Below are 26,908 nucleotides of genomic sequence, written 5' to 3' on the forward strand. Positions count from 1 at the left end.
TCTCAGGTCAACAAGGTTGAAAGAGTACAGAGAGAATTGACGAGGATGTTGCTGGGACTTGACGACCTGAGTTACCGGGAGAGGTCGAACAGGTTTGGACTTTATTCCTGGAGCGCAGGAGAATGGGGAGAGATTTGATAGAGGTTTACAAAATGATGAGGGGGTATAGATAGGGTAAATGTAAGCGGGCTTTTTCCACTGAGGTTGGGGGGGACTAGAACTAGAGGTCATGGGTGAAGGGTGAAAGGTGAAATGTTTAAGGGGATCCTGAGGGGAAACAACTTCAGTCAGTGAAATGGGCGGCCAGGGGAAGTGCTGGATGTGGGTTGATTTCAACACTTAGCAGAAGTTTGGGTAAGTATATGGATGAGAGGGGGACGGAGGGCTACGGGTCGATGTCAGTAGGCAGAAGAACAGTTCGGCATGGACTAGATGGGCCAAAGGGCCTGTTTCTGTAGTTTTCTATAACTCTACGTACCGAGGTACAGTGAAGAGTTTTGACTGCCATCTCTGGTGCCAAGAAGTTCATCACACCGGTGTGGTGAGGTGGTACAGGGGAAAACGGTGTCAGATTGCAGAATAAAGTGTTAGACATATAGAGAGGGTGCAGCGCAAGCAGACAATAAGGTGCAAAGTCATAATGAGATGGATCGTGCCGTCAGGACCCCATCCTATTGTACCAGGGGCTATTCAATAATCTTTCAGCAATGGGATAGATTCTGCCCTTGAGCCTGGTGGGACGAGTTTTCAGGCTCTTGTTTCTCCTGCCGGATGGGAGGGGGGAAGAGAGGATGTCCTGGGGTCTGTGATTACACCGGCTGCTCTACCGAGGCAGCGAGGAGTGTAGACAGAGTCCGTGGAGGGGAGGCTGACGTTCTGAGCTGTGCCCACAACTCCCTGCAGTTCCTTGGCGCATCGTTCCTCTGTCTCGGGCAGGGTGCTGCGACACCGAGCTGTGAGGCTTTGAGTGAATGTGAGGGTCAGAGGGCACATGCTGACCCTCCTGAGGGAATAGGGGCATCGGTGAGCTTTCTTGGCCGTGGCATTAACGTTATATTTTGTTAAATTTATTGAGATACGTCGCAGAACAGGCCCCTCGAGCCCACTGAGCCACCACACCCAGCAACCCCCACTTCAACCCGAGCCCAATCACAACGGGTACGCCTTTAGACTGTGGGAGGAAACCCGAGCACCCGGAGGAAACACAGGCATTCCACAGGGAGGACGTACAGACGGCGTCAGATTTGAACTCTGAACTCCAACGCCGAGCTGTAACGGTGCCACACGGACCGCTACGCTGGCGTGGCGCCTACTGTAGCCGTGTCCTCTGGCCCGGAGGTGGGCAATGAAGGCACGACAAGGTCTGCAGCAAGGGTTACGTGTCCGGTGGCACGTAGCGGGATCGAGCTGTACTCTGTAATCATCGCTGCGTGGTGTGGAGAGCCTGAGTCAGCACTCTTGGCCAGATCAATGTTTCAAAGTGATGTTCCTGCAGATAATAGCCTCTGCAAGAAAGTTACTTTGTCCGGCTTTAAGCCGAGTTGGAGAGGTCACCCCCTCCCTCGTCGTCACCAAGACCGTGAAGCCTACGTGAGGACTGACACACGCTATTTATTTATCTGGAACAGGCCCTTCGAGCCCCACCACCCAGCACCCCCCGATTCACGGGACAATTTACAATGACCAATCATCCCAGTAACCGGTGCGTCTGTGGGCTGTGAGAAGAACCCCTTGACCAACAGACCTGACCGGCCTCAGGGTATTGACCCCGGGACTCACTGATTGCAGGCCCGGGCCTCTGATTCTGGACTGGCACTGACCTCCAATCTGGGGGAGGGATGGGGAGATATGGTCACCAGCATCACTCTGCTGTGGAGTCTGGGCACTCTTTGGGCAGCTGAAGGAAAAGGCAATTACGCACGTGAGAATGCATGCGTTCCAGTCAATTCGGGTTTCTTTGTATTTGCATTTAACTCTTCTCCTTTTGTTTCAGTCTTGTCAACAGCATTCCCTGTTTAACTTAGTCCATGTTCCAGAAAAAGAGATTAGAGATTTAGATCGACCCTGCTCAAGGAGCAGTATTAATTTAGTTCTCGGTTACTGCTTTCGAGTTTTTAGTTAGTTTGAGAGTGTTTGGTTTGTGGCCCCTGTTGCCCTATTATTTTCCTTTGTTCTGTACAGTTCATTCTGGGTCTGCATCTCTCCCGCTGCACTGGGGCATCACTGAACCACCATCCTTTGTCCCTCCTGCCCACATGGGCCCTGACCCCAGACCTGACCGGCCTGGAAGGTCACCAGCCCTCGTCCTCAGGAGCCGCCAGCCTCGTCCCTTGCCCACGAAGATCACTGGTCTTTGTCCTCCCCGCCTGCTGACTCAACATGTGTCCATGAGGATCGGTGGCTGTGACCGCGGAGGGCTCTGACCACCAGCTCCTGCCCCGGACCTCTAAATCCCTAAACCCTAACCTGACCCCAAATTCCCCGCCGTCCCCAAAACCATCCTACCAATATCAAAAACCACTGAAGATCTGAGCTTGTCTGCAAAAACAGACTAAATTCCTCTCTTTGAAGTCTCCTTTTTGCCTTTTCAAGGTGATTGGGGTTCTATCGAGGTCCCTGATCTGCAAGTGCCACTTAAACAGTGTGTTTTTATGGTGGGTGAGTTCCTGATTCCGGAGCTCGCCGGCCGGCCGACCATTTTCCAACATTCTCCAGGAGAGGCTTGGGAGATGGTGCCTCCGGGGTGCAGCACTGTGGGCAAACAATTCCAGGATGGTGTTGTCGACCGAGGCATCGAGGGAAATGGAACATCAGAATTTCGCTGCAGTTGATGTATGGAGAGAGTAAGCAGTTTCAAGTTCCTGGGTGCCAAGATCTCTGACAATCTAACCTGGCCCAACATATCGATGTAGTTATAAAGAAGGCAAGACAGTGGCTATACCTTATGAGAAGTTTAAAGTGATTTGGCATGTCAACAAATACACTCAAGGACTTCTATAGTTGTACTGTGGAGAGCATTCTGACAGGCTGCATCACTGTCTGGTATGGAGGGACTACTGCACAGGACCGAAAGAAGCTGCAGAAGGTTGTAATTTAGTCAGCTCCATCTTGGGCACCAGCCTACAAAGTACCCAGGACATCTTTAGGGAGCGGTGTCTCAGAAAGGCAGCGTCCATTATTAAGGACCTCCAGCACCCAGGGCATGCCCTTTTCTCACTGTTACCATCAGGTAGGAGGTACAAAAGCCTGAAGGCTCACACTCAGCGATTCAGGAACAGCTTCTTCCCCTCTGCCATCCGATTCCTAAATGGACTTTGAAGCTTCGGACACTGCTTCACTTCATTAATATTTAGTATTTCTGTTTTTTGCACGATTTTTAATCTATTCATTATATGTATACTGTATAAAGTATACGGAATAAGATTTATTTATTATTATTTTATTCTTTTCTGCTGGAATATGTATTGCATTGAGCTGCTGCTGCTAAATTAGCAAATCTCGTGTCACATGCTGGTGATAATGAACCTGATTCTGAGGTCTCTGTCGGTGAGCGATCATACTCTCTTTCTTTCTCTCAATGATGGAGAGATTTTGCTGCCGATTCTCGAGTCGGAGAATCTTGGAATAAAAGCGATGCAGCACACCATAATATTGTAACAGCGACTGGTAAAGTCTCCTCTCTCGCTATGAAATGGGTGATATCTCTCTGTCCATTGAGAGAGTCTATGGCATGTCGAACTGTTGGGTCAGCAATAGTTTTTGCTCATGGTCTCTGGTTGGGTGCCTTGCTGGGTGGTGGGTGCTGACGCTTTTGCTGGGGATGGGGGGAGAGGGGAGGTTGATGCTTGTGCGGGGGAGGGGGTTCATTCTTTTGAGGTCCTTCTGTTCTTCGTGGATGTTTCTGAAGGTTAAGTATTTCAGGTTGTATACGTTCTCTGATACTAAACAGAACCATTTGCAGCATTTAAACCCGAGGCACGACCTGAATGGAGACGGCAGCTTGGCACCATCTCATGATTCATCCCACCCAAGTACAAGGAGATGGGGATCCCAACCTGTGGGAGTCTAACCAACGACTCTTGCATGATATCAACACTGCCGCGCTTCTCAAAACCTTCATCACGGAACATAGAACGATACAGACCAGGGACAGGCCCTTCGGCCCACATTGTCTCTGCCGACCACGATGCCAAGTTAAGCTGCACGCGGAATATATCTGTCTGACCCTGTCTATGCTGTAAATGCCTCTTGAATGTTTTATAAAGATCAACTTTATTTGTCACAGTTACATTGAAACAGTCGGTGAAGTGAGTCGCCTGCGTCAACGACCAACACAGTCCGAGGATCGTGCTGGGGGCAGCCCGCAAGGGTCGGGGGCAGCATAGTACGCCCACGGCTCACTCGCCCTGACCTGTACCACTGTGGAACGGGGGAGGAAATGGAGGACACGGGGACAACGACAGTCAGCAGTGGGAATTGAACCCCGATGGCTGGTGCCGCCATGTTGGTGCAGAGTTGTACCTGCCTTCACCACCACTCCTGGCAGCCCATTGCAGACACCCACCTCCGTCTGTGTAAAACAAAAACCCTGCCCCTCACATCTCCTATAAACTTCCCCCCTCTCTCCTTAAACCTATATCCTCCTGTATTTGACACTTTCATCTTGGGGAGGGGGGCCTGGAACGTCGAACAGTAGAGGAATAGGCTCTTTGCCTGTGACTTTGTGCAGAACGAATTATGCTAGTAATTTAAACGAATCCCTCCAGCCTACACAATTCCCTATCCTTCCACTCTCCGCAGATTCTGAGCGGTTTAACAGCTCCTGATTTCTAGCCGGGATGGAGAGGATAAGTTCCCACCTATTAAATACTCCCAAAGGTGTGCGCCTTAAATAGTCTCTGACAATCAAGTCCAGCTCCTGGCCGTCACAAGCGGCTTAGCTACGAGGCCCGGCGGAACCGTTTCTACCGACAGGAGAAGAGGTAAAGGCGGGTTACTGGCGCCTTAAAACAGTCGCTTCGGGCAGACGGGGTTGGCAGCTCCTCTAGGAGAAGAGAAACTCTGATCTCAAACCTCCACTGCTTCGTGGGGAAGGCGTTAGTTATAAATCCCGAGGGGAAATCCGGAGCTGGAGTCGCTAAGGCAGTGCATTCTGTTTAACACTGACTGGCACCTTCTGCCACGCCGCTGGTGCCAAACTGTATCGGTCTCTGCCGTTCCTTTGGGTTCATCAGATGTGTGGAGAGGGGGTGCCTGCTACATGGGCACCAGCTCGCTCTCCATGTTGTACTGCCCAGGGTTGAGTATACAATGTGGCCGGCTAGGACGCAAGATCTACCATCAACCCTGACCAACTCAGGTGCTGAAGTGCTGGCAACAAAGAACAGTACAGCGCAGTACAGGCCCTTCGGCCCACAATACTATACCGACCCTCTCGCCTCCAAGATGAATCCAACCCTCCCCTCCCACGTACCCCTCCACTTTGCTTTCATCTGAGAGCCTCTTAAGCTTTGTAAATTTTCTCTGTACTTTTTCAATCCTATTGATATCTTTCCTGTTCAGATGGCTGGATACCCGGCTGGAACAACGCACACAAAATGCGGAGGAACTCAGCATCTATTGGAAAGAAGCAACAGTCGACGTTTCGGGCGAGGCCCTTCATGTCCTGATGAAGGGTCTCGGCTAGTAACCTCGACTGTGTTATTCACCTCTAGAGATGCTGCCTGACCGGCTGAGTTCCTCCAGAATTCTGTGTGAGTTGCTTTGGACTTCCCCGCATCCGCAGGTTTTCTGGTCTTTGCACGGGAACGGTTTAGCGAGATATTGTCCATGCGCTGGTAAATGGGACTGACTCGGATGGGCATCAGGGACCGGTTGGGCCGAAAGGCCTGTTCCCGGGCCGTACGACTTATATAACTCTTGATGCGTGGTCCCGACCCGAAACTCGGACCATCCCCTCTCCCGACCCCCACAGACACGGGTCGACCCGCCGCGCTCCTCCAGCGGTTTGTGTGTTGCTGCGGATCCCAGCGTCTGCAGTCCCCGGTCTGACATCCCAGCCTGTCCCTCACTCACACCCTTTCCCCTCCCCTGTGAACTCCAGCCACGCCTTCCTAGAGCCTGCCTGGTGAGGCTTGCGAAGGGCTAACCCCCGCCCTGTCCCGCCCTCCAGTTACGTCCCCGGGACACGAACCGTTCTGCACCGCTGCTCTCCTCCTCACGCCCCGGGGACATGGAGGGAGCGGAGGCGCCTCGGGAGCCCGAGCCCGAGTCCGAGTGCGCCGTGTGCCGCTCGCCGTGCCCGGACGCCGGCCGCCTCTGCTCCGAGTGCGGCCGCTACTTCGGCACCGAGCTGCGGACGGAGGTGGAATGTCCCCGCGGTCACAGCGACCCGGGAACCCCGGCCGGAGCCGAGGCGCCGTCCGCCCCCGAAGCCCAGCTCCCCGCCGCCGGTGGGCAGCCGCGGGAGGTGGACGGAGACCGGGGGCTGTGCAGCGAGCACGGGCGGCCGCTGCAGTTCTACTGCGAGGAGGACGGCGAGTGTGTGTGCGGCCCCTGTACCGCCACGGGCAGGCACACGGTCCACACCCTGGTCAGCCTGGAGACGGCGCGGGCGAACATCAAGGTAAGCCGGGCCGGGTTCCAGAGACCGGGTCCTGGCCAGGTGAAACTTCTTTCTCGTAAGGTAAACGACTGGAGGCTTGGAGAAATGCAAATCAAGGCAAAATGATAATAAATTCGTAGGAGTATGGGACTTTTGCGAGCTTTACTACAGAACGGTTATTCTGGCCACTTTATTAGACGGCTCCTGTACCTAATAAAGTGGCCACTGAGTGCGTGTTCGTGATCTTCTGCGGTAGCTCACACACTTAAGTTGTGCGTTCGGAGATGTTTTTCTGCACACCGCTGTTATAACACGTGGTTAGTAGAGTTACTGTCGCCTTCTGTCAGACTGAACCAGTCTGGCCATTCTCCTCTGACCTCTTTCACCAACAAGCCGTTTTCACCCACAGAACTGCCGCTCACCGGATTTTTCTTTTGTTTCTCGCACCATTCTCTGTAAACTCTAGAGAGTGTCGTGTGAAAATCACAGGAGATCGGCAGTTTCTGATATACTCAAACCACCCCATCTGGCACCAGTAATCATTCCACAGTCAGAGTCACTTCCATCACATTTCTTCCCCCATTCTAATGTCTACTCTGAACCTCTTGACCCGTGTCTGCATGCTTTTACGCATTGAGTTGCTGCCACATGAGTGGCTGATTAGATATTTGCATTAACGAGCTGGTGTATCTAATAATGCAGCCACCGAGTGTATGGGCACTTCGACAAGTGTATGTAGTAGTCTTGTGATTCCAAGGTCAAGTTTATCGTTATCCACGCAAGTACGTGTCTGCGCAGGGGCAATGAAAAACTTACTAGCAACAGCATTACAGGCACACAGAATCAGAGAAGCAGCTTTCACAAGGAAAAGGCACAACTGAAGTGTAAATAATGCTTTTTTTTACAAGAAAGAACACACTTGGAGCAAAAGAAAAGTCTATGTGGGTGCAAGGTGACCAAAGTGTTACCAAACTGCTGCAACTGTCCATGTCACCAGGGGACACATCACCTCCGAAGAAATCCAGCTTTCCAACAAAACCCACTCAGCTGTAATCCCCTACACTGTCCCTGCACGCCATCCGTTAAACCGGGGTTCCCAACCTTAGTGCCGAGGACCATTAAGCTAGGAGTCTGTGAATCCCATGTTGGGAACCCCTGCATTCGACGGTCTTTACTGCTCTCCTTGTCGTGTTGATAATTATTGAGTCTGTCCATATTTTCACGTTTATTTCAGTTTGATTATTGAGTTTGCACATGTGACCGTTCTGCTAATTGTTGATTGCTTATGGCTGTTTACACTATCGTTGGTTGCTATTGTGTTGTCTGTGTTTTATGCTTGACACCGAACCACGATCAATTCTGGTCTGTTTCACAGACTGGCAATGAAGTGATCCTGATTCAGAGGAGTTTGTTCGTTCTCCCATTGACCACGTGGGTTTCCTCCGGGTGCTCCGATGCCCCCCCCCCCACATTCCAAAGACGTAAGAGTCAGGGTTGTGGGCTGCCCCCCCAGCACATCACACGACACATCTCGCTGAATGTTTCGATGTGCATGTGACCAGTCGAGCGAAACGTCAATCTTCAGGCTGTAGTCATTGGGGGTTGTGCCAGTGGGTTCCAGAACTGAGTGGTTGAAGGGAAGGACAAGGAAGAACACGAGTGGGGACAGAGTCCACGAGGTCCACTTCGGTGCAGAGTGATCGAAGTGGTCGTGGTGTTACTGGATTGAGGATGTGCAGGTCATCTGAAGAACTGGATAGTTGAAGGGAAGTCACTGTCCCTGAACCTGGGACTTCAGGCTTCTGTACCTCCTGCCCAGTGGTAGCTGTGAGAAGATGGCATGGTCCAGGTGGTGAGGATCTGTGATGATGGACGTTGCCTCCTGTAGACACCACCGATGGTGGGGAGGGATGTGCCCGTGGTGTATTAGGTCCATTACTCTCTGCGGCTCCTACGCTCCTGCACATCAGAGTTGTCACTGCACAGCCCCTGTGCTCTGTCCACCACCCGCAGAGGCTGATGGGTTCAGGGCACTAAAGGTGGGGTTGAGAGGGATAGTAAATCACACGTGATGGAACAGACTCCGGGCTGAATGGCCTACTTCTGCTAAGTGCCCTTTAATTCTTCCTCCCGCAGGAAAAGCTGAAGAAAGAAGTTGAAAATCTGCGGATAATCCAACAAAATTGTCACTTCAAGCAGCAAGACGTGGCGCTATCAGAATCCGACGTGAAGGTAGGTGGAGCTGGGTCCTTGGAGATGCTCCGTGCGATTCAGTTTCCCAAGTGGCATTCCTCAGGTCTGGAGTGCCGATGTCATGTCGGGAACTTCATGGATATTTTCCCATGGGGGTCTGAGTGCCTGCCATGTAGGGAAATGTTAGAGAAATGATTACCTCGCGGTTCTGAGGAGGGAACAAGCCTTTCCCTCCCCACCCACCCAATCCAAAACACAAGAAGGCAACACACCCGTTAGTTCCGTCTGACACAGGTGGGATTTCCTGGTGGCCAGCCATTTTAATTCTACTTCTCACTACAATTCTGACACAGTAAGACCACTGTCACGTTGGAGGAGCAACACCTCGTATTCCGATGACAATTACGTCGATTTCTCTAAATACTGGTCACTTCTCCCCCCTCACCTCTCTTTTTCCATTCCCCATCCTGGCTCATCTCTTATCCCCTTCTTCTCGCCTACCCATCTGGTGTCCCCTCCTGCTTTCCTTTCTCCCGTGGACCACTCTCCTGTCAGATGCCTTTTCCGGCCTGTAACCTTTTCCAACCATCTCTGCCCAGTTTCTTACTGCATCGGAAGTATAAAAGCCATGCTTGAGCCTGGTAGTAACTCAAGCTTTTGTACTTTCAGGCTGGGGGGGTGGGGGGGGGAACAGAGAGTGTCTGGGAAGGGTTGCTTTAACCAAAACAACACACACAAAATACTGGAGGAACTTAGCAGGCCTGGCAGCATCTATGGAAAAGAGTAACCAGTCAACATTCTGGACTGCGACCTTCCTCAGCACTGGTCTTCCCAAGCAGTGTGGGAGGGGTTTTGGGGTGGGTGGTCCACGTGTGTGGAGGTCAGACAGATCTGAAGGCCAGCGCAACGACCTGATCTGCCCGGCATGTCTTCCTGCTCTGCATTTTGCAACTTCCACGTTGCTTTGTCAAACTGCTAACTGCTCCCATTCCCTCGTTGGCCGGGTAGTCGTTGGTGGGACCGCACCAGAATATTGTACACACTTCGTATTGAACAACACCACCTTCACTGCCCCATCTCAGACTTTGTAACGAGTCCCGTGGTTTGGAATTTCAGACACAGGTCGGTCAGCTGAAGGGGAACCTGTCGAAGAAGTTTGCGGAGTGGAGGAGGAGCCTGGAGGCGGACGAGGAATGTGCGCTGAAGGCTATCGACCAGGAGGGGGAGAAGGTGTTGGCCGAGAGCAGCAGGAGTTTTGAGGAGCTGGTGGAGCGGATGGATCGTATCAGGCTCATCGACAACGAGACCCGCAGCCTGGTACAGAGCGGCCCTCTGCCGTTCATCCAGGTAGGAGACCCTCAGTTTCACATCACCCTCATGCTGTGACCCATCCCAAACGCACCACTCCTCAGTAAGATAGCCAGCATATTCAAAGATTCCACCCTCCCCAACGTTCTCCCCCCTCGTCAGGCAGAGCAGAAAGTACAAAAACCTGAAGGCACATCCCACCAGGCTCAAGGACACTTTCTGTCCCACTGTTATAAGACTATTGAGTGGTCCCTAGTGTCATTAAAATCAACTCTTGGCCTCATAATCTACCTTGCCATGGTCTTGCGCCTTGCAGTCTGCCTACATTGCCCTTTCTCTGTGACTGCAACACTTTATTCTGCATTGTTATCGTTCTCCCATGTACTGCCTTAATGTGGGGAAATCTGTAGGAGCAGAATTAGTCCATTCAGCCCATCGAGCATGGTCTACTATTCTATCTCAACTGATTTATTGTCCCGCTCAACCTCAGTCTCCTGCCTTCTTCCCATAACTTCTGACGCCCTTATTAATTTAAATACCTATCAATCTCTGTTTTGAAACTACCCCACAGTCATCAGTGGCAATGAATTCTACAGATTTACCCTCCCACCCCCGGCTAAACGAATTTCTCCTTGTCTCTATTCTAAAGGGATGTTTCTCTATTTTGAGGCTGTGCCCTCTAGTCCTAGAATACCCACTATCTGAAACATCTTCTCCAAATCCACTCGATCTAAGCCTTTCAATATTCAGTAGATCAAAGAGATCCCCCCATGGTTCTTATAAACTCCAGTGAGTACAGACCCAGAGCCGTCAAACAGTCAACATATAACAATTACAGCACGGAAACAGGCCATCTCGGCCCTTCTAATCCATGCCGAATGCTTACTCTCACCTAGTCCCACCGACCTGCACTCAGCCCATAACCCTCCATTCCTTTCCTGTCCATACATCTATCCAATTTAACTTTAAATGACAACACCGAACCTGCCTCAACCACTTCAGAGTTCAAAATAAACTTATTATCGTACATATCTGTCACTCTATGTAACCCTGAGATTAATTTTCTTGCAGACAAACTCAATAAATCAATAATAGAATAATAACTGTAATAGAATCATTGAAAGCCCGCATCAGCTGGGGTGTTCAGTTAGTGTGCAAAAGACAATGAGCCGTACAAAAAGTAATAAATAATAAGTAAATGAACAAACAAACAATAAATAGAGAACATTAGATGAAGAATCCTTGAAAGTGAGTCCATCGTTTGTGGGAAAAGTTCAATGATGGGGCAAGTGAAGTTGTCCCCTCTGGTGCAAGACCCTGATGGCTGAGGGGTGGTAACTGTTCCTGAACCTGGTGGTGTGAGTCCCAAGGCTCCTGTTCCCGATGGCAGCAGCGAGAAGAGAGCGTGACCTGGGTGGTGGGGGTCCCCGATGAAGGATGCTGCTTTCCTGTGACAACACCGTGTAGATTTACTCAATGGTTGGGAAGGCTTTACCCGCGATGGACTGGGCTGCATTTACTACTGGCATTGTTCTCATAAACCTCCTCTGAACCACAGATTCCTAACCTGGGGTGCACGGACCCCTCGGTTAATGGGAGGGGTCCAAGGCATAAAACGGTTGGGAACCCCTGTTCTGGATGCTCCGCAATGCCAGCACACCCTTTGTGTATGGATGGAATTTTTACACTGAACGTTGGTACATGTGACGATAATAACCCAGTTTACAACTAGCTCAGAGATGTACATCACAGGAATAAGCCCTTTATCCCATCCACTCTGCACATCAAAGTGTGAAGGCTTGTCACAGTGAGAGGAGACGTCGGGGCAGGCTAGGACTTGTTATGGGGATGCGGGCACTCAAGTTATAACAAGCAGGCAGCAAAGGAAACTGACAGGTGGCCTTTCAGAGGTCTGTTAACAGGTGAGGGGCACAAACTGGGTGAATGTACGAGGTCCGTCTCCCAGGGAAAAGCCAGTGGGCATGGAGTTCAGGGTCAAATGCAGATGAACGGGACGAAGTGTTGGTTGGTACGGGTGATTTGGTGGCACAGGGGCATAGTGCTTTGCACAGCACTTTTATGGTATCTGCTGCCCGGGTTTCCCCGTGACCGTGTGGGTTTCCTCCACATTCCAAAGACTAGGGATTGGTCACGTGGCAGTGGACTCGTTGGGCCAGAGTTGCCTGTATCTCTAAAACCAATGATGCTATGACTTAAGCCCAGGAACAGGTCCCAGAGATGTGCTCTGATACTCTGTTCCCGCTCGTCATTTCTAATCGTCGTCTAACTTCTCTTTGTTTTCCCACCACACAGGGCTCCAGTCAGCTCCTCCTGAAGTAAGTACCATTCTGTCACGACCTCTGCCGCGCACGATACCCCTCTGTCAGAGTTGGTGAAGTGCCCCGTCTCCCCTTACACTGCAAGTGCCCTGGCTCTGTGAATCTTGTTCGGGGGTCACGCAGCCTCCAGGATAGTGAGCAAAGTTGCTGAGACCCTGGTTTGATCCCCATCTCTGGTGTCGCTGAGGAATGGGATATCTCTGGGTATAGCAGCGACCTGATGTACCGAATGGCATCCTTTCCGAGTCCAAGTCACACAGCACAGAAACTGGTTCTTTGGCCCGACTGCTCCGTGCTAACCAAGACACCCTTCAGAGCTAGTCCTATTCAGCCATAAACTTTTCATACCCGTGTACCTTGTCCAAAGAGTTTTAAACTCTCATTCTACCTGCCCCTGCCCCTGCCACCCCACCTCTCTGGCAGCTCGTTCCATTCACCCTGTGTGGGAAAAGTTGCCTCGCTGGTCCCCTCTAAATCTTTCCCTAAACCTCTGCCCCCCCCCCCCCCCCAGTTCAAGTTTATCGCCTGACTGTACATATACTTGAGTTCAGCACAATAATAGTGGTTGGCACAATGCTTCACAGTACCAGAGACCTGGGGCACCCACACCAAACAGGCCAAAGGGAAAAGACCAGGCTAGGAGTGGTCCACTGGTCGACCGGGTTTGGGGATTCAGCTCCTGGCTAACAGCACTGTTTGGAAACGGCGGTGAAGAACCCTTCTACTTCTGTGCGTGATGGTTTTCCTGAGTCTCCATCCAGGACTGGCGTGATGAAGGAAGCCCCGAACACAGTCAGAGATGGACGACCTTCATTGTTGCCCTAAATGCCAGTGGCTCTTATGGTCTGATTACTTGCAGCTTCCAAGTTTTAGACCCTACTACCCTGGGGATAAAGATTGTGACGGTCCACCTTAATTTTTCCCCACTCATGATTTTACACACCCCTATCACCCTCCTATGCTCCAGAAAGCAGCCACAGCCAATTGACAATAACTTCTAATAACTCAATAGCCATCTTTTAAACATTCTGTTTTTCTTGTGAGTGCTGCTTATCGGATGCTATGGGCTTGTAATGCTGCTGCAAGTAGGTCTTTGATTGTACCTGAGTGAAATAGACAATAAACTTGACACGGACTGATGGACGATTTTGCCTCGTTCGATGCAGAATCGCAGAAGAACAGAAGAAAGCGGTGCCTGACGTCCCGAGGCTTGTCCTGAATCTGTACAGTGCGCCAGAGGCCATCAGGAAAAGGCTGAAAAATTCTTTCACGTACCACTCAGCCATCCTGGGAACAACAGGTAGGCGACATCCTCAGGGTGCTGGTGGGGGAAACAAGAGGCGGTGTGCTGGACCCGCCTAAGGAAGGGGCAGTGATGTAGGCTACAGTAATCAGGTAGTGGGAATTCTATGGATGGGCTTAAAGAGCAGGACAGTACTGTCTCCCCTTACACTGAGGGTTCTGGCTCTATGGAGCCCTGTGCAAGGGGGAAATAGAGAGAGAAGTTAGACGTCGATTAGAAGTAACGAGTGGGAACCAAGTTTCAGGGTACATCTCTGGGACCCCTTCCTGGGCTTGGGTCAGTTTTGTAAAGCCCTCTGTTTGCAGCTGGAAATATCAATGCAGAGGTTAAACCTACCAAATATTGAGAAGCCTAAATAGAGTGGACACGTAGCTCAGAAATAGGCACTTTGGCCCATCGAGTCCATGCGGACCATCAACAACCCCATAATTACAATTTTTATCCCCACATTCCCAGAGTTTGCAACTCTGGGGGAACTTGACTGTAGCCAATCCAACCTACATTATCATTGGAGCGTAGGAGAAGGAGTTATGGCCTTCTAAAGTCTTGAGATGAAGGTGCAGAGTCCTTTTCCCAGGGTTGGAGAATTGAGAACTAAAGGAAAGGTTAAAGCTGAGGGGAGATCTTTTAAAGACAGAGGATCAACCAGAGGAGGTGTTTGAGGCCTGGACATCAATAACATCTAAAGGCTGATTTATACTTGTGTGTACTAGCTTACGCCGTAGCCTATGCAAGTGGGCTATGCCGTTGTGAGCATTTATACTTGTGCGTTGGTGTGTCTGTGTCTCTCTGCAATTCACCGCCAAAACATGAGTTGGCGGTAGGGTTTCTATGCCGCTGTGTTGAGTTTCTTCGTGTTGAAACTCAACACGTAGAAACTCAAACTTCAAACAATGGTGACTGAAACTGAAGGAGGGTGAATTTTCTGTGCTTGTCCAGCCACTGAGAGGCATGGACAAGGAAATGCATTTCAAATATTTTCAGATGTCAGCAGGTAGATTTGACCATTTGGTTCATTGTCTCCAACCATTTATTTCATATCAGCGTACACACAGTATACTCAGAGACTGGCAATCACCATTCGAGTTTCAGCTTCAGGTGGAAGTTAACAGGCTGTAGCAGCTACAAACTGGTGTCAAGCACAGGGTCCTCCATAATTCCGGAGGTCTGTAAAGCTTTATGGAAAGCATTGCAGCCAGAGTTCCTTCCCTGCCCTTCAGTCGCCCAATGGGAAGCTATTGCAGCGTAGGAGGAAATGTGATGCTACCAAGCTGACCAATCACAGTTGTTCCGTCTGCGACACCACGACGTGTAGTTACATTTTGGGAGAGGTGCGCGTTAGGCTACTGTGTAAGGTTCGGTGTAGAGAGCACTTAAGGCACAAGTATAAATCAGCCTTAAGGTGGTACTTGGAAAGGAAAGGTTTAGAGCAGGGGTTCCCCACCTTTCCCGTATCATGGACCAATACCATGAAGCAAGGAGTCTGTGGACCCCAGGTTGGGAATCTGAACGTAGATAAACACAGTAAAATATTTATTTAGAGATACAGCCCAGTAACAGGCCCTCCAGCCCATGCCGTCCAATTACACCCATGTGACCGACCGGTGAGTCTTTGGACTGTGGGAGGAAACTGGAGCACCCAGAGGAACCCCACATGGTCAAGGTGAGAAGGTACAAACTCCTTACAGACCGTGGCAGGGATTGAACCCGGGTTGCTGCTACTGTTAAAGTGTTGTGCTGACCACTACGCTACTGTGCCACTTGACCGTGTTCTTTATCCGCATTCATTACCCAGTTCCTGTGTTCTGCCCATGTACCTTCATCTCTTCAGCCATAACAACAGTATCCAACTCGGCAATCCACCCATCTAACCCTCGCCTAATCGCAGGACCGATTCACCTACTAACCAGTGAGTCTTCGCACTGTGGGAGGAAGCTGGAGCACCCAGAGGAAACCCACGTGGTCATGGGGAGAAGGTGCAAACTCCTCAGAGCTAGAATTGGACTTGGGTCGCCACGCTGTAATAGCATTATGATAACCGCAGCCAGCCAACCCAAGGGTCGGGGTACAGGCAAGTTATGGGATACAGGGGTGTGTAGGTACAGATAAACAAAGCCAGTGACACAAGGGATCTGGTCACAGGTCCTGGGGCAACAATCACTCTGGTGGATCTAACACTTCCTGCTCATCCTCCCTCCCCTAGATCAGTGGTCTTCGCTGACGCTGGACCCAGACTCTGCCTACTGGCTCCTAAATGTGTCCGAAGATGAGAAGACAGTGATGTTTGGTTACATGGGAGAGAACTCCTGGCACAACTCTAAAATGTTCGAGAACATGCACCAGATCCTTTGCGCGCAAAGCTTCACGGCCGGCTGCCACTCCTGGGACCTGAAGACGGGCGGCGTTGCCTGGGGTGTGGGGGTGGCTTACGGGAGCATCGACCGGGGCGGCCTGCAGTCCCACTTCACCAACAGCGCCAAGTCGTGGTGCTTGTACTTGTACCGCGGCGCCCTGACCGCCTGCCACAGGAACCAGCAGACCTACCTGCGTGAATTCCCCGCCGTCAGCCGGATCCGCGTCCAGCTGGACTACGAGGGGGGGACCGTGTCCTTTTACCAGGTCGGTGACTGCCCGCGGCACCTCTACACCTTCCAGACCACCTTCACGGAGCCTGTGTTCCCGGCCTTCTCCTGTTCCGGCAACTCCTCCCTCAAGCTGTTGTGCTGAAGGACACACCCAGGGGTTCACCAACTGAGCCCCTCGGGCTGGCTCTGCTCTCTCACCCAGTGAAGAAGCCACTGTTCTCCCGTTTTCTGTAGTACGTTACTGCTTTTATACCACGAGACAAAGGAGCAGGATTAGGCCATTTGGCCCATCAAGTCTGCTCTTCCGTTCCATATGGTTGATTAATTATTCCTCTCAACCCCATTCTCCTTAGTGCACTGACTAATCAAGAATCTATCACCCTCCACTTTAAATGTACCCAGTGACTCGGCCTCCTCATCCGTCTGGGTTTAATTCACAACTCTTTTCTCAATGAATTTTCTCAACTCAAATCTCAATGAATTTTCAGGTCATGGTCTGCTGTGTTCAAATTTAAGACCCTTTAGATTCAACTAAACCACTTAAGACACAAAACGTTACAGCACAGTACAAGGCCATTCTGCCCATAATGTTGTGCTGACCTTCTAACCTACTGTAAGACCAACCTATCCCTTCCCTCCCCCAAGCTCTCCATTTTTCTATTATCCCCAAATGTCTCTCAAAGTCTATCTGCGCCATCACTGTTGTGATACTGGAGCACCTGGAGAAAACCATGTTTTCCATGGGGAGGACGTACAAATGGCGCTGGAAGTGAACTGCGAACTCCGAACACTCAGAGTGCTGACAGCTACACTACTGTAGTGGCCTCCAACCACCTTAAAGACTCCATTACTCTCTCCTCTAAACGAACCTCAATTACCAACGCAGTTAACCCTTTCTCAACCCTGGGTCTAACACCCTGGTGTAGGTCGTCACTCATGACGCCAATCCGTTGTGGCCCTCTTCTCCCGGTGCCAAACAGGATGCTGGTGACCTCGATGGGTCAGGTGGCATGTGTGGAAAGAGATAGATGGTCGATATTTGGGGCAAGACCAGATTCCAGCATCTCGGGTCTCATCGGTTCCTCATTGAAGTGGGGGACAGATTTAGAGGGGACCTTATCCACACCGAGGGTGGTGGGCATTCAAGTGAGAACGTAAAACAGAACAGGCCATTCAGCCCACAGTGTTTTGCCCAACCAATTAATGATCAAATGGCTAACTAAACTAATCCCTTCTGCCTACACATGTCCATATCCCTTACATTCATGTACCTATCTAAACCTCTCTAATGTATCTGTCTCTACCACCACCCCAGGCAACACATTCCAGACACCCACCACTCTAAAAATACTTGCCCCTCACATCTCCTTTCAACTTGCCTTCCCTCTCTCCTTAAATGCACGCCCTCCCGTATTAGGTATTTCAACCCTGGGGAAAAAAGATACTGCCTGTCTATCTATGCCTCTCATAATGGTATAAATCTCTATCAGGTCTCCCCTCAGCCTCTGACACACCAGAGAAAACACCCAACTTTGTCCAACCTCTCGTTCCAGCACACGCCCTCTAATCTTGGCACCATCCTGGTAAACTCCTTCTGCACCCTCTCCAAAGCCTCGATGTTATTCCTATAATGGGGTGACCAGAACTGTGTGCAATACTGCAGAGCTTCACAAACCTGCAACATTAAGTAACAGATACAGCCCAACCCGTCTGTGCTTTGCAGCTTTGGAACCAGCAGGAGCTGTGGATGTTTCTAAGCCCCCAACTCCCCACCCTGAGTTACAATCCTGCATCTCTCCTCATACTATTTTTTGGTATCAGGGCCAGCTCACTTCCTTATCCCCAATCCTTCTAAAATATCCCAGGATATCTCATTGCCCACCTTATTCACGTGGTATCCAGGGTTGGCGTTAGAGCGACGAGACTCTGCCGTTCATTCTTTCTAGCTGGACACAGGCAGCATTTCTAACCAGAGCAACACTCACAAAATGGAGGAACTCAGCAGGCCAGGCACTGTCAACCGAGGGGAATGAACTGTCAATGAAGGGTCTTGGCCCGAAACATCAGACTGGAAAAGGGGAAGAAGCCAGAATAAGGTGGGGAGGGGAGGGAGAACAAGCTGACAGACGATAGGTGGGTGGGGGAGAGGAGACAAAGTAAGCTAGGAAGGGACAGGTGAACGGTCCTGAATAAGGGTCTTGGCCCGAGATGTCAACTGTGTATTCCTCTCCGTAGAGGCTGCCTGACTTGCTGAGTTCCTCCAGCAATTCCTAAACTGCTAATGGAAGAATCTTTGAACAGGTCAAAGGATTGAGTATTTGAAAATGTATTCTAAGTAAAGCTGAACTCCTGTCTTGTTTTGTCAAATTTCTTCACTAAATAAACAAACTTGAGGAATTAAATGTGTTGAGATTCTTTGAGTCTATGGTCCACAGACGGCAGTAAAGACTTGACTAAGAGCCCTACCCCTGTTTAATCCGATGAGCTCTACATTAACAACAGGAGCACCAAAGCAGGCCAGTGGGAGTAGTGACTTGTGATCCCATATCTGCACTGAATGGCCCCACCTACATTTTCATCCAGATCATTTATATACAAACTGGTCCAGAGGAGGTTCATGAGAATGATTCTGGGAATGAAAGGGTTAATCTATGGGTAACATTTGATGACTCTGGGCCTCTTCTCACTGAGGTTGAGAGGAATGAGGGAGGGAATCTCATTGAAACCTATCGAACATTGAAAGGCATAGATAGAGTGGACTTGGAAAGGATGTTTCCTAAAGTGGGGGAGTCTAGGAGCAGAGGTCACAGCCTCAGAATAGAGGGACATCCCTTGAGAACAGAATGAGGAGGGATTTCTTTAGCCAGAGGGTGCTGAGTCTGTGGAATTCATTGCCAGGGATGCCTGTGGAGGCCAAATCATTGAGTACATTTAAAGCAGAGGTTGTTCGGCTCCTGATTAGTCAGGGCATCAAAGGTCACAGAGAATGGAGTTGAGAGGGGTAATAAATCAGCCATACTGGGATAGCAGAGCAGATTCAAGAGTCTTATCACAGAAGTCCCAGCACTGAGCCTTGCAAAACACCAATGGACACAGACATTATCAGAACAACCCTCATCTTCTCTGACTACACCAAGTCTGGATCCAATTTGCCACTCACTGGATCTCAACTTCTCTTGTGGACCAGCCTACCATGAAAGACGTTGCCAAACACCTCCAGTCTCCAACAGCTGGCGGGGGGGGGGGGGTGGCAGTTACAGACTTGACATCTCAGGGTTTGAGAATCCAGGCCAAACTGGAGTCTGGGGCCACAGACAGGGCCTGGAGGCAGTGCGCTGGGGTTGGAGGCTTCTGTGTGTTTGGGCACCACAGTAGCGTAGCAATGACGCCATTACAGCTCAGAGCGCCAGTTAATTTCCAGCACCGTTTTGTAAGGATTCCAGTGGGAGAACATACCGGTTTTCTCCAGGTGCTCTGGTTGCCTCCCACAGTCCGAAGACCTACCGGCCAGGTTCATTGGTCGTTGCAAATGGTCCTGCGATTCGGTGTGGGTTTGTCAGGGGTTGCTGGGGTAGCACGGCTTGAAGTGCCTACTCAGCCAGCACGGTATCGCAAACTAATAGATCAGGGGACTGTCTGGTTGCTGCTGCTGCTGCCACCCTTGGGTTATTCTGCATCGTGCTGACCTGCTGAATATTGGACATGCTGTATTGGCGTCAGAATGTGTGGCAACACTTGTGGGCTGCCCCCAGCACATCCTCGGGTTGTCTTGATGCGCATGTGATAAATAAATCTGAATCTGAAAACGCCTTTCTGACGTCCCTGTAGACATCTGCTGCTCCAATACCCTCCTTACTCCCTCACAACTTGATTGTAACAAAGCAGCACACGTCATTATGTAGGACATAGAAACATAGAAAATAGGTGCAGGAGTAGGCCATTCGGCCCTTCAAGCCTGCACCGCCATTCAGTATGATCATGGCTGATCATCCAACTCAGAACCCTGTACCATCCTTCTCTCCATACCTCCGATCCCTTTAGCCACAAGGGCCATATCTAACTCCCTCTTAAATATAGCCAATGAACTGGCCTCAACTGTTTCCTGTGGCAGAGAATTCCACAGATTCAGTACTCTGTGTGTGAAGAAGTTTTTCCTCATCTTGGTCCTAAAAGGCTTCCCCTTTATCCTCAAACTGTGACCCCTCGTTTTGGACTTCCCCAACATCAGGAACAATCTTCCTGCATCTAGCCTGTCCAATCCCTTTAGGATTTTATACATTTCAATAAGATCCCCCCTCAATCTTCTAAATTCCAACGAGTATAAGCCTAGTTTATCCAGTCTTTCATCATATGAAAGTCCTGCCATCCCAGGAATCAATCTGGTGAACCTTCTTTGTACTCCCTCTATGGCAAGGATGTCTTTCCTCATATGAGGATCAAATCTGCACACAATACTCCAGGTGCGGTCTCACCAGGGCCTTGTACAACTGCAGTAGTACCTCCCTGCTCCTGTACTCGAATCCTCTTGCAAATAAATGCCAGTATACCATTCGCCTTTTTCACCGCCTGCTGTACCTGCATGCCCACTTTCAATGACTGGTGTATAATGACACCCAGGTCTCATTGCACCTCCCCTTTTCCGAATCAGCCACCATTCAGATAATAATCTGTTTTCCTGTTTTTGCCACCAAAGTGGATAACCTCACATTTATCCACATTAAATTGCATCTGCCATGAATTTGCCCACTCACCTAACCTATCCAAGTCACCCTGCATCCTCCTCACAGCTAACACTGCCGCCCAGCTTCGTGTCATCCACAAACTTGGAGATGCTGCATTTAATTCCCTCATCTAAGTCATTAATATATATTGTAAACAACTGGGGTCCCAGCACTGAGCCTTGCGGTACCCCACTAGTCACTGCCTGCCATTCTGAAAAGGTCCCGTTTATTCCCACTCTTTGCTTCCTGTCTGCCAACCAACTCTCTATCCACATCAATACCTTACCCCCAATATCGTGTGCTTTAAGTTTGCACACTAATCTCCTGTGTGGGACCTTGTCAAAAGCCTTTTGAAAATCCAAATATACCACATCCACTGGTTCTCCCATATCCACTCTACTACTTACACCCTCAAAAAATTCTATGAGATTCATCAGACATGATTTTCCTTTTACAAATCCATGCTGACTTTGTCCGATGATTTCACCGTTTTCCAAATGTGCTGTTATCACATCTTTGATAACTGACTCTAGCATTTTCCCCACCACCGATGTTAGGCTAAACGGTCTATAACTCCCTGGTTTCTCTCTCCGTCCTTTTTTAAAAAGTGGGGTTACATTAGCCACCCTCCAATCCTCAGGAACTAGTCCAGAATCTAAAGAGTTTTGAAAAATTATCACTAATGCATCCACTATTTCTTGGGCTACTTCCTTAAGCACTCTGGGATGCAGACCATCTGGCCCTGGGGATTTATCTGCCTTTAATCCCTTCAATTTACTTAACACCACTTCCCTACTAATATGTATTTCCCTCAGTTCCTCCATCTCACTGGACCCTCTGTCCCCTACTATTTCCGGAAGATTATTTATGTCCTCCTTAGTGAAGACAGAACCAAAGTAGTCATTCAATTGGTCTGCCATGTCCTTGCTCCCCAAAATCAATTCACCTGTTTCTGTCTGTAGGGGACCTACATTTGTCTTAACTAATCTTTTTCTTTTCACATATCTATAAAAGCTTTTACAGTCAGTTTTTATGTTCCCTGCCAGTTTTCTCTCATAATCTTTTTTCCCCTTCCTAATTAAGCCCTTTGTCCTCCTCTGCTGAACTCTGAATTTCTCCCAGTCCTCAGGTGAGCCACTTTTTCTGGCTAATTTGTATGCTGCTTCTTTGGAATTGATACTATCCTTAATTTCCCTTGTCAGCCACGGGTGCACTACCTTCCTTGATTTATTCTTTTGCCAAACTGGATTGAACAATTGTTGTAGTTCATCCATGCAATCTTTAAATGCTTGCCATTGCATATCCACCGTCAACCTTTTAAGTGTCATTTGCCAGTCTATCTTAGCTAATTCACGTCTCATACCTTCAAAGTTACCCTTCTTTAAGTTCAGAACCTTTGTTTCTGAATTAACTATGTCACTCTCCATCTTAATGAAGAATTCCACCATATTATGGTCACTCTTACCCAAAGGGCCTCTCACGACAAGATTGCTAATTAACCCTTCCTCATTGCTCAATACCCAGTCCAGAATAGCCTGCTCTCTAGTTGGTTCCTCGACATATTGGTTCAAAAAACAATCCCGCATACATTCCAAGAATTCCTCCTCCTCAGCACCCTTACCAATTTGGTTCACCCAATCTATATGTAGATTGAAGTCACCCATTATAACAACCATCTCCTCGCAGGAAATGGCCTGGTAGAGCTCGTTCGGACTCTGTGTTCTGTCCCTTGGACCAGGTTGCCCCAGTTGGCAGTTGTGAGTCTGCTAGTGAAGGGAAGGAGTTCTACTGCACTGCTGTACCCCTTAAATCATCTGACCTGATCCAGCCCTTACTGAGCTACCAAACCTGGCTGCCTTACAGACACACCCAGGCCTTGTCACTTCATTTACACCATCCTGATGTCAGCATTAACATTGCAGCAGAAAAGGTTATGTGGACCTGGGTAACGTAGCAGTGGGGGTATCATTTTACAGAACCAGCTGTAAGGCCGGAGCTCAATTCCCATTGCTGCCTGTAGGAATTCAGATGTTTTCCCTGTGATCCCACGTGTTCCAATTTCCTCCCACATCCCGAAGATACTTGGTTAGAGTTGGACAGCTGTGGCCACGCTATGGTGCCACTGGAAGTGTGGTGACCCCTGTGGGCCGTCCCCAGCACATCTTTGTGACTTGACACGACACAAATGATGCATTTCACTGTATGTTTCGATGTACACATGACAAATAAAAGCCAATCCTCCATGAACCAAGCTGGAGAGCAAAGTCCCCTTGCTTCATATGGTTGCATGGTCAACTCCCTCCCTCCCACCTCAAACTCACAAGGCCAAGACAGGGGCACAACTTTAAGGTGATTGGATAAAGTATTGGTTGGGGGGGGGGGGGCGGAGAGAATGTCAGAGGTAAGGACCCCCCCCCCCCCCGATTGGTGGCTGCATCAAATGCACTGCCAGGGTGGTGTTAGAGGCAGATACATTGGGGCAGATACATTGTGGCTCTTAGCCACACACATGGATGATAGGAAAACAGGGTTATGTGGGAGGGAGGAGGTAGATTGATTTTGGGGTTGGTTAAAGGGCTGGGACAACCTCATGGTCGAAGGGCTTGCTCTGGTCTATGGAATAGCAACAGGATCAGGCCCCTCAGCCCGCTCCATCATTCACTGGTTAAGTGTTTACCTCAGTACCCTGTTCCTGCACCAGCCCCTCTATCTGAACATCCAAAATCACCCCGTTTATGGCAGTGAGCTGGGTGGTTACCATGATGCCCTCCAACTATGGTTGTTGCATCCTAGATGGTCACATGATAAACAAGCCTGGTCAGTACGAAATGGAGAGCCAGCCGTTGCCTGTGCAGCAGACTCCCCTTCTCCACACAGATGATGAATCTAAAGGAACGGCAGAGACCCATAGAGTTTAGCACCAGCAATGTCGCAGGAGTTGCCAGTCAGCACTGAACTCAGTGTAGGAACTGCCTTAGGAACTCCAGCTCTAGACTTTCCCCCCTCAGAGTTTACTCCCAAAGCCTTCCCTGTGAGTGGGTACAGCTGCTGTGTGTACAGTGGAGGTTTGAGATTTGTTGTTTCTAACTGTGGCTCATATGTCCCATGTACCGAAAGCAACTGGTTTTAAGGTGCCAGTAACCCGCCTTTGTCCCTTCTCCCATCAGTAGAAATGCTTATGCTGGGTTTAGTAGCTAAGCCACACATGAAAGCCAAGAGCTGGACTTGGCTGGCAGAGGCCATTTGAGACTGACCCCATTGGGAGCATTTAATAAGTAGTGGGAGCTTATCCACACTACCTCCTTCAGCTGTAACAACCTTCAGGAACAATGTGGAACACATTCAGGAACAGTTACTAGATTATCATACATGACGAGACCCCAAAATGCTATTGCTCTGATGTGTAAATGTCTGACTTGCCCCTTGTACAGCCCAGACAGAGCAGTCTGTCCAGACCATTGCCCTGTTTAATCACCACTACTCAGTACTTGCCTCAGTTACCCTTCTATCACCCTGCCACTGGCCGAGCCCGGAGCCCTGCCCCTCCCACTGAACAAGACTAATTTAATGAACTCTGTGCTTTCCAACTGCAAGCAAACTAGCGTTTCTACTAAACTGCCAAGACTTTCAGTAATGGAAACCAGTACCTCCAGAGTCTCTCAATATTTAAGGAGCATCTGGAAGAGCATTTACAATTCCAATGGGAAGGTGGCTATGAACCATCCAGTCAACAGCAAGCACGCGGAGGCTTTGGGGAAGGAGCAGAAGCTGACCAGGATGTTTTCTGAATTTGTGAGGTGAGAAGAGGCACAGATAGGGTGGCGTGTCTTTCTCCTCAAGGTGTGTCGAATACTTGATATAGGTGTAAGGTGAGAAGTTAAAACCTTTTGTGAATCTTTTTTAAAAAAACTAGATAGAGGGCACAGGTTGAAGGTGAGAGGGGAAGATTTTTAAGGGGAGCACACAAAATGCTGGAGGAATTCAGCAGGTCAGGCAGCATCTATGGAGGGGAAAAACAGTCGATGTTTTGGGCCCAGATCCTTCATTTATTCCCCTGCATAGATGCTGCCTGATCAGCTGAGTTCCTCCAGCACCGTGTGCGCGTTGTTCTGGATTTCCAACATCAAAATCTCCTGTGTTTAAAATTTAATGGGTACCTGAGAGGCAAATTTTCCCCACGGAGCAGGGTAGGTGTATAGAGCAAACTGTTAGGTAATTAATTTTACAGGTTGTTGGATAGGAAGGGTTTAGAGGAATATGGGCCAAACAAGCAAATAGGACTAGCTCAATGTTTACATTATATGTCCATGACCTGGATGACTGAATTGATGGCTTTATTGTAAGATATGAAGATCGGTGGAGGGGCAAGTGGTTTTGAAGTAGAGTGGCTACAGAAGGACTTGGACAGATGGGCAAAGAAATGGCAGATGGAGTACAGGTGTTGGGAAGTGTATGGTCGTGCACTTAGGTAGAAGAAATGAAAAGGTTGACTATTTTCTGAATGGAGAAAAAACGCAAAAGAATTAGGAGCAGGATTCCATAAAGGTTAAGTTGCAGGTAGAGTCTGTGGTGAGAAAGGCAAATGTAATGTTGGCATTCATTTCAAAAGCTAGGATGCAACGAAACCTATTGAATCGTGAAAGGTCTTGACAGAGTGGATGTGGAGAGGATGTTTCCTATGGTGGGAGAGTCTAAGACCAGAGGTCACAGCCTCAGAATAGAGGGGCGTCCTTTTAGAATGGAGTTGAGAAGGAATTTTTTGAGCTGAAGAGTAGTGAATCCGTGGAATTTGTTGCCACAGGCAGTGGTGGAGGCCACTGTTAAGGCAGAGGTTGATAGATTCATGATTGGTCAGGGCATGAAGGGATACGGGGTTGGGTGGGGGGGGGAGAAGAGGCAGGAGATTGGGGCTGAGAGGGAAAATGGATCAGCCATGATGAAATGGCAGAGTAGATTTGATGGGCCAAATGGCCTAATTCTGCTCCTACACCTTATGGTGTAAATAGGCACCAGTCAGCAGGGACTAGTTGGGCTGAAGAGCCTGCTTAGGTGCTGTACAAGCCTGTGAACCTACTGTTCGGTGACAATGAAGCCCTCAGAGTTGAATAGCAGAAAGAACAGTCATTCGAATCCCTTTCAGACTTTATTGCCGAGAACACAGTTAAGTTCTGTGGTCATAGGAATGGGCTGATGTTTGCTGGATGAGAGTCACTGGTTCTTTAATACACTTTGTCCAGTCCTTGTTGATTGATGTCACTGAAGCTACCCACTGGCACTGGCTCCCAACCTGTGCTAGGTATGGGAGGGTTAATTTTCTTTCTTGCTGGTTTCTTGGCCCTCAAATAAGGGGTACTTCGCCTCGACGTCAGCCCAGGTCATCAAGCCATTGGATAGATCTCTGATAACTTGGGGCAGTTCTGAAATCTGTCAGAAACAACAGCAGAAACACAATCAGAAATATGTCTGGCATGTCATGAAATATGCTGCTTTGTGCAGCAGTACATTGCAATACAAATTAAAAAATATAAATTACAATATGTAAATTAAGTTGTGCACAACGAGAGCAAAAAGAAAGAAACAGTGAGATAGTGTACATGGGTTCATTGTCCATTCAGACATCTGATGGCCGCGGGGAGGAAACTGTCCCTAAAACATTGAGTGTGGGTCTTCAGGCTCCTGTACCACGTCCCTCGCGGGGAATGCAGATCAGGCATCGCCTTTTGAAGACAACCTTGATGCTGGGAAGGCTGGTGTCCATGACGGACCGGCTGAGTTCACAACTTTTCCAGTGACCAGATGGCGATGCATCCAGCGAGAACACTCTCCGTGGTACAGCACAGTACACGCGTAGTAAC

At 49.4% G+C, this 26,908-nt stretch overlaps 2 protein-coding genes across 3 annotated transcripts in view; one reads left to right on the forward strand and one right to left on the reverse strand.

The window, feature by feature from the left end:
* Positions 1-6,150: 6,150 nt before the first annotated feature.
* Positions 6,151-18,723, forward strand: LOC140195594 (E3 ubiquitin-protein ligase TRIM7-like). The gene is made up of 6 exons (XM_072254210.1): positions 6,151-6,625; positions 8,741-8,836; positions 9,914-10,144; positions 12,419-12,441; positions 13,611-13,744; positions 15,951-18,723. Exons 1-6 carry the CDS (start codon positions 6,233-6,235, stop codon positions 16,472-16,474), a joined length of 1,401 nt encoding a protein of 466 aa, XP_072110311.1. The 5' UTR covers positions 6,151-6,232; the 3' UTR covers positions 16,475-18,723.
* Positions 18,724-26,183: 7,460 nt separating this feature from the next.
* The window catches only part of gars1 (glycyl-tRNA synthetase 1), a 39,300-nt gene continuing 38,575 nt past the window's right edge, over positions 26,184-26,908 (reverse strand). For both annotated transcript variants that reach the window (XM_072254213.1, XM_072254212.1), the window contains one exon: positions 26,184-26,477. In XM_072254213.1, coding sequence (XP_072110314.1) covers positions 26,361-26,477 — 117 coding nt within the window. In that variant the 3' untranslated portion in view covers positions 26,184-26,360. The remainder of the gene's footprint in view (positions 26,478-26,908) is intronic.

Source organism: Mobula birostris, chromosome 3 (assembly GCF_030028105.1).
Source record: "Mobula birostris isolate sMobBir1 chromosome 3, sMobBir1.hap1, whole genome shotgun sequence".
Taxonomy (NCBI): domain Eukaryota; kingdom Metazoa; phylum Chordata; class Chondrichthyes; order Myliobatiformes; family Myliobatidae; genus Mobula; species Mobula birostris.